This window comes from Oncorhynchus gorbuscha, unplaced genomic scaffold (assembly GCF_021184085.1).
Source record: "Oncorhynchus gorbuscha isolate QuinsamMale2020 ecotype Even-year unplaced genomic scaffold, OgorEven_v1.0 Un_scaffold_1431, whole genome shotgun sequence".
In the NCBI taxonomy this organism is placed as follows: Eukaryota; Metazoa; Chordata; class Actinopteri; order Salmoniformes; family Salmonidae; genus Oncorhynchus; species Oncorhynchus gorbuscha.
In genome coordinates this window covers 126,990-134,832 of record NW_025746213.1, presented here as the reverse complement: position 1 = coordinate 134,832, position 7,843 = coordinate 126,990, and the positions used below count along the sequence as shown (strand labels likewise).

At 44.9% G+C, this 7,843-nt stretch overlaps 1 protein-coding gene across 1 annotated transcript; it reads left to right on the top strand.

The window, feature by feature from the left end:
* Positions 1 to 291: 291 nt before the first annotated feature.
* On the top strand, positions 292 to 7,506 carry LOC124022799 (integrin alpha-11-like; the record flags this gene model as incomplete). Its single annotated transcript, XM_046337481.1, has 9 exons — positions 292 to 368; positions 1,879 to 1,962; positions 3,593 to 3,683; positions 3,861 to 3,974; positions 4,092 to 4,175; positions 4,265 to 4,375; positions 4,477 to 4,572; positions 5,276 to 5,389; positions 5,845 to 7,506. Coding segments are annotated over 9 exons (849 nt in total), but the record flags the coding sequence as incomplete, so codon positions are not given.
* Positions 7,507 to 7,843: the final 337 nt, after the last annotated feature.

Genomic DNA, 7,843 nt, shown 5'->3' with positions numbered 1-7,843 from the left:
AGCTCAGCGCTACTCTGTGTCAACACCTGTATGCATGTTCTGACTGTTCTGTTGTGGCAAAACTCATGGGTAATGTGGCTAGTACGAGCACTGTAACGACCAAATCAGCAATGTTGACAGAACTGAGTTAAGACTGTCCAAGAATTACACAAGGAAAAAAGCTTTGACCCACAAAGTTATTTACAATGACGCATGATATTTCCTGTGAGAGAAATGACTACAGTAAATTAATATCTGGAAACATTTGTCATCGTGGTACTATAATACTCTCTCTGGTCGTCCCCCACGTAGGTATCTTTCCGCCTGGAGTTTGAGTTCAGCCGATCAGTGTTCCTGGACCACGTACGTGTCATTCTAGAAGCCAGCAGGTGAGGGCGCACTAAACCACTTCAAATATTAAACCGTTTTTTAAACACTGATAAATATGATTTTTTACAGTTATGACCAGGTGAGATAATGAGCTAATGTTCTTAGCTCAGGAGTTTCTGCTCTCCTGACCTTCCTAGTGTCAAACAGTCACTAATCAACAGATGAGGGTGGTGTGAAACAGTCACTAATCAACAGATGAGGGTGGTGTCAAACAGTCACTAATCAACAGATGAGGGTGGTGTCAAACAGTCACTAATCAACAGATGAGGGTGGTGTCAAACAGTCACTAATCACCAGATGAGGGTGGTGTCAAACAGTCACTAATCAACAGATGAGGGTGGTGTCAAACAGTCACTAATCACCAGATGAGGGTGGTGTCAAACAGTCACTAATCACCAGATGAGGGTGGTGTCAAACAGTCACTAATCAACAGATGAGGGTGGTGTCAAACAGTCACTAATCAACAGATGAGGGTGGTGTCAAACAGTCACTAATCACCAGATGAGGGTGGTGTCAAACAGTCACTAATCACCAGATGAGGGTGGTGTCAAACAGTCACTAATCAACAGATGAGGGTGGTGTCAAACAGTCACTAATCAACAGATGAGGGTGGTGTCAAACAGTCACTAATCACCAGATGAGGGTGGTGCCAAACAGTCACTAATCAACAGATGAGGGTGGTGTCAGACAGTCACTAATCAACAGATGAGGGTGGTGTCAGTCACTAATCAACAGATGAGGGTGGTGTCAAACAGTCACTAATCAACAGATGAGGGTGGTGTCAAACAGTCACTAATCAACAGATGAGGATGGTGTCAAACAGTCACTAATCAACAGGTGAGGGTGGTGTCAAACAGTCACTAATCAACAGATGAGGGTGGTGTCAAACAGTCACTAATCAACAGATGAGGGTGGTGTCAAACAGTCACTAATCAACAGATGAGGGTGGTGTCAAACAGTCACTAATCAACAGATGAGGGTGGTGTCAAACAGTCACTAATCAACAGATGAGGGTGGTGTCAAACAGTCACTAATCAACAGATGAGGGTGGTGTCAGTCACTAATCACCAGATGAGGGTGGTGTCAAACAGTCACTAATCAACAGATGAGGGTGGTGTCAAACAGTCACTAATCACCAGGTGAGGGTGGTGTCAAACAGTCACTAATCAACAGATGAGGGTGGTGTCAAACAGTCACTAATCAGGGTGAGGGTGAAAAGAGGGTGAAAACCTGCAGATACTGAATCTCAATCAGCATTTCAACAATGAACTGATTCATCACACTAACCACAGACTACAGATCCACCCAGTGAGAAACAGGATAGACAGAAACTGAGCTATAACATCTCTGAAATATGTTTTCGTCATCCAAGGGTCACTTGGCATGCAGTCCCGTTGAGATGTGAGTTTGGCATGCAGTCCCATTGAGATGTGAGTTTGGCATGCAGTCCCATTGAGGTGTGAGTTTGGCATGCCAGATTAGTTGAAATGCATTTTTCTCTCTCTGCAGTGACGGAGAGGAGGTTACCTTAGAAGACAATTTCAACGACATCTTTCACCCGCTGAAATACGAGGCTGACCTCCTATTTACAAGGTTTGTCTTTGTCACAATGTCCTCTCTAACGTTCCTTCTCCTTCTGGGGCGGCAGGGTAGCCTAGTGGTTAGAGCGTTGGTCTAGTAACCAGCAGGTAGCCTAGTGATTAGAGCGTTGGTCTAGGAACCAGAAGGTTGCGAGTTCAAACCCCCGAGCTGACAAGGTACAAATCTGTCGTTCTGCCCCTGAACAGGCAGTTAACCCACTGTTCCCAGGCCGTCATTGAAAATAAGAATGTGTTCTTAACTGACTTGCCTGGTAAAATTTAAAATAAAATGTAAATTCTGTCACTCTCCTTAAATAAAACAGTTAACTATCATAGCGATTCCCTGTCACTGACGGATTTAGTGTTGCACAGACACAATGGCAAATGTTAGATATACAGATATTTTTATTTATTATTTTATTTATTTAACTAGGCAAGTCAGTTAAGAACAAATTCTTATTTTCAATGACGGCCTAGGAACATTGGGTTAACTGCTTGTTCAGGGGCAGAACGACAGATTTGTACCTTGTCAGCTCGGGGGGTTGAACTTTGCAACCTTCTGGTTCCTAGACCAACGCTCTAATCACTAGGCTACCTGCTGGTTACTAGACCAACGCTCTAACCACTAGGCTACCTTCCGGTTACTAGACCAACGCTCTAACCACTAGGCTACCTGCTGGTTACTAGACCAACGCTCTAACCACTAGACTACCTTCCGGTTACTAGACCAACGCTCTAACCACTAGGCTACCTGCTGGTTACTAGACCAACGCACTAACCACTAGGCTACCTTCCGGTTACTAGACCAACGCTCTAACCACTAGGCTACCTGCTGGTTACTAGACCAACGCTCTAACCACTAGACTACCTTCCGGTTACTAGACCAACGCTCTAACCACTAGGCTACCTGCTGGTTACTAGACCAACGCTCTAACCACTAGGCTACCTTCCGGTTACTAGACCAACGCTCTAACCACTAGGCTACCTGCTGGTTACTAGACCAACGCTCTAACCACTAGGCTACCTTCCGGTTACTAGACCAACGCTCTAACCACTAGGCTACCTGCTGGTTACTAGACCAACTCTCTAACCACTAGACTACCTTCCGGTTACTAGACCAACGCTCTAACCACTAGGCTACCTGCTGGTTACTAGACCAACGCTCTAACCACTAGGCTACCTGCTGGTTACTAGACCAACTCTCTAACCACTAGGCTACCCTGCGGCCTCTACACTCTAACCACTAGGCTACCTTCCGGTTACTAGACCAACGCTCTAACCACTAGGCTACCTTCCGGTTACTAGACCAACGCTCTAACCACTAGGCTACCTGCTGGTTACTAGACCAACGCTCTAACCACTAGGCTACCCTGCGGCCTCTACACTCTAACCACTAGGCTACCCTGCCACCTCTACACTCTAACCACTAGGCTACCTTCCGGTTACTAGACCAACGCTCTAACCACTAGGCTACCTTCCGGTTACTAGACCAACGCTCTAACCACTAGGCTACCTGCTGGTTACTAGACCAACACTCTAACCACTAGGCTACCCTGAGGCCTCTACACTCTAACCACTAGGCTACCATGCCGCCCCATGCCACTGTACATGATTGAGTGTATCACCTTCCTTTCTCCGTAAAGGGACTCCAACCCCTCTGGCTGTGAAATCAAAGCAGACCTCTCCCTGGAGATACCAGGAAATATTGGTCCTCCATTTAACTTCACCTTCCAGGTGAGGATGAAAGGTCACAACACACAGGGTTGCGGCACAATCATACATCAACCACGCAACAATCAATTGTCTTTACAGTGTAGAAATACTTTATATTGCAATTACATTTACAAAATACCCCAACTCTTTTTTTATTGCTTGAGTTAAGACTGAATTAGTGCCCTATATTTCTCCCAGATTCAGAACCTGGGCTTCTTTCCCGTGACGGACCTACAGTTGAATATCGAAATTCCAGAGATGACCAAAAACGGGAACCAGCTGTTGCAGATATCGGACTTCCATATTGACAAAGTGAGAGGACTTGAAAATCTGGCCAAGGACTTAGAATGGTCTGCTTCCTTTGAGAGACCACCAAGTGTGTACTCATACTGTCTCGGTTCTAACGGAGATGTAATTCTGTCTCCTTAGACAGACGGTACCCGCTGCATACCCCCTCAACATGTGGCACAGAGCAGGGCGTCCCCAGAAGACCTCTCTCGAGTCTCACGCCTGGTAACCCACCCACACCATATGATTTCAACTAGCTTACCTAAATAATGGAACATTCTTAACTAACAAGCTTGTGTTTGGCCTCTATTCAGAACCAGTCCAATACTCTGCCTCTGCCAGTCCAATGCACTGTCAACCTGAACCCCTACAAGGAAGTCAGCGTCAGAATCAGGGGGGCATTGCGGTTGGACGCCTTGCATGCTGTGAGTATATCGCATTCCGCGGCTAAATCCTACACTCCTTGAGCATGTCTGTGAGACGTTAACTTCATGTTGTGTTCATTCACCCTCTCTTACAACACCAGCTGAGGTTCAAAGTCCTGGAACTGGTGACAAGTGCAACAGTAGAACTTCCACCTTCAAGCCCCATGTTTCTTCATGAAGAAAGGCCTGTCAGACATGTGAGTACAAAACACTCAGAGTCAAGACACACTTCAGTGCATAACCCCTTCTATAGTGTCATTCATTCATTCGATTGAAAAGTTGTATTTTCAATCGCAGCCTGGCCAAGAGACTAGACTACTTCTCACTATAGTTGCAGTTCGTGTTCTACAAATGAGCTCCTAATAGCTATGCAGAATCCTCACAGCCAAGGCTGTTATTCTAACACACATGATTGACTGCATGGTGCTTAAGGACCGAAAGGACCAACAGCAACACATGTGGCGTAGCCCTGTTCTCCCATACACTGCTCTTTGCTGCCACCTATAGGCCAATATTTAGAGTTAAGCAACAACCAGTCACACAAAGTTGTTATGCATTGAACTCAGCGCTCTTAGAAGCACAACCAGTTCCCTTCATCTCTGCTTTTGACGAGACTCCACAGGGAAAGAGAGCATGGAAACATTTTATTCTGAATGCATCGTTGGTCAGATGGAATTCCAGTCAAACCGGTGATCCACACAAGATGCCACCGTGTTAACACTGACCCACAAAGCATCACGCAAGATCTGCATATGTGTGTGTGTACAAGAGCATCTTTTTTTTTAGTAGACTGTTATCTGTTATCTACTGCAGTCTATGACGTGTAAACTGAATTAGGATCAGCTTTTGTTATTTGATCTGGGTGCCATTTTGTCTTGTTTTGTGTGCTTGTTTCCACAGATAATCCTGGAGATTAGGAAAGAAGGGGATTACAGAATCTCAATCTGGATTATCATTGGGAGCACGCTGGGAGGGTTGTTACTGCTGTCCCTGCTCAGCCTAGCTCTATGGAAGGTAAACCCTGCCCTACTACCCTGGAGCTCTCATCATGTACAAACATTACAACGGCATGATGATCACAATATACATTTATCATGGACATGATCATATCTAGATAGTGAGTTTACAGCAACAGGATTTGTGTTTGTTTAAACTAGATAGATAATTACCAGATTGCACCTGTAATTGTACTGTCCTGGATTGCAGAAGTGACAGTGAGCATAGTGTGCCATTTCAAGAACACTCAGGTTCTTTCTCTAAATTCAGGAGGAGGATTTTAACTGACTGACGTCTAGACAGTGTTGTAACTGCAGTGCAATAGTAGACGACACTGCCCTCTTCTGGCAAAGAATGATTGTACATTATTGTATGTATTTTCCCACACTGATAAAGCCAGCTGAGATTGTTTCTATGAAAACGATCTAGAAGTATCTATGCCTCTCAATCTCACTTCTCCCTCCTCCTCCAAGCTTGGCTTCTTCCAGAGGCAGAAGAGGAGAGAAGAGGATGAGCAGGAGACCAATGGAAAGGTGGCAGAGGAGCGGTAACTAACGCAGGCGAGGGACCAGCCATCACACACACACAGGGGAACCAACACTCAGGGACTGTCCCATCCCCCCCGACACCACAGCGGTACAGTCCAGAAGGCTCTGCCAGATGAGACCGTCAGATCAAGACCTGCTCAGTGCACTGGATGACCAACTGTACCTGTATGACCCATGAGACGTTAGCACTACCAACCATAATGCCCTGCCCTTCACTGTACTGCTGAGACTACTGGACCCTCCTCTGTGCCTCGTTACCCATACCCACCTCTGACCTCTACCCTTTAGCTAGACACCCTTCCCCATGGTTACCCACCTCTAACCTCCACCCACACTGCCTCTGGTCACCCACCTCTGACCTCTACCCTTTAGATAGACACCCTTCCCCATGGTTACCCACCTCTGACCTCTACCCTTTAGCTAGACACCCTTCCCCATGGTTACCCACCTCTGACCTCCACCCTTTAGCTAGACACTCTTCCCCATGGTTACCCACCTCTGACCTCTACCCTGTATCTAGGCATGGCACCCTTCCTCCTAACCACATTGAAGAGCGATGGAGAGATATTTTGGTTGATGAGTCCATTCCTATTGGTGTAATAATGACTAACTTGGAAAAGGCTGCAGTTATAGTCAGACAATGATTCTGAGGCAAGCAGCTTAAATTTGATTCACCTTGGTAGGCTTTGTTTTGAGATAACTGTACAAGAAGAAACCTCAAGGTGCTGTGCCAACTGCAGGTGGCAATATTGGCTTACTATGGCCTACTGCGCTGACATGTACAGTACATACTTCTGGAGAGAAACACAAAGACCAAGAAGTTGGCGGTATGTGCCAGTAGATGTGACTCAACCCAAGTGACTTTTAGACAACGGTATTGTGAACTGAAAATCTCCAAGACACCAGGACAACAATTGTCAACATTCAAGAACCTCTCTGGTGCTTTTGTTTCCAGAGAACTTTGTTTCCAGAGAACTGTTTTTTTGTAAGTCTGTTTTGGAGATTCCACGTTCCTTCCCCTCTCATACTAGTCCTACAGTATCTCCATTGGAGGAAAATACATGGAATAAATTCATAATTTTGATGCACTTTTACTTTGTAGAAATACAAACTTGAATTTTGTAAATAGTCAAGTAACTTTTTATACATAACCAAGCCTGATATTGTGATTTTCCAGTATTCCCCACAAGGATTGTGGCATTATCCTGTTCCTCTAGAGACATGGCAAATGAGTTTAGCCTACGAGACAAATACAAATGGGTTTTCTGACATGCTTTGCACCACAACAAATAGCCTTTGAAGAAAGGATATGCATAGAACTATTCTCCATGCACCTGTTCTGAGCTGTTGAAGGACGACTTATTCAGGATTTCAACAAAATGGCGTGCTTCATGTAATGTTACATGATCAAATGAGGATCGGACCATTGGTGTTGTGCTTCTATGTGCAAATGAATCATTTTCAAATGTTTTTTTTTTGTCAATGAAATCCCTTTTGTTTATTCATGAATATCAGTGTCCACCCCATGTGGACGAGGTATAAATCAACTCTGATACATCTAGAATAAAATATGTCAAATGTGTTGTATCTATTGTTGTGTTGCCTCACCTTTATCAGCGTTTTGTATGAGACACTCCTTCAATGCCCGTCACCGTGAAACATGCACACAATTGTATAGAAGTAAGTGACAAAAATAGCCAACTGAATAGCCGATACATTGAAGCTGGCTTCTAAGACAGAGAGCCTTGGAACTAGGCAAAAGTCCTGACCAGCAGAGCCCTGGGACAACATCACATAACTAAAGTATGTGGTGGATAAATGAAGATCGTTCACTCAGGCCATTTCCCATTGAAAATAATGGTCAGTTCAAGTCTACTTGTAATGGTGTAGTCTTCCATAGACACCAATGCAATAGCAGCTGGGT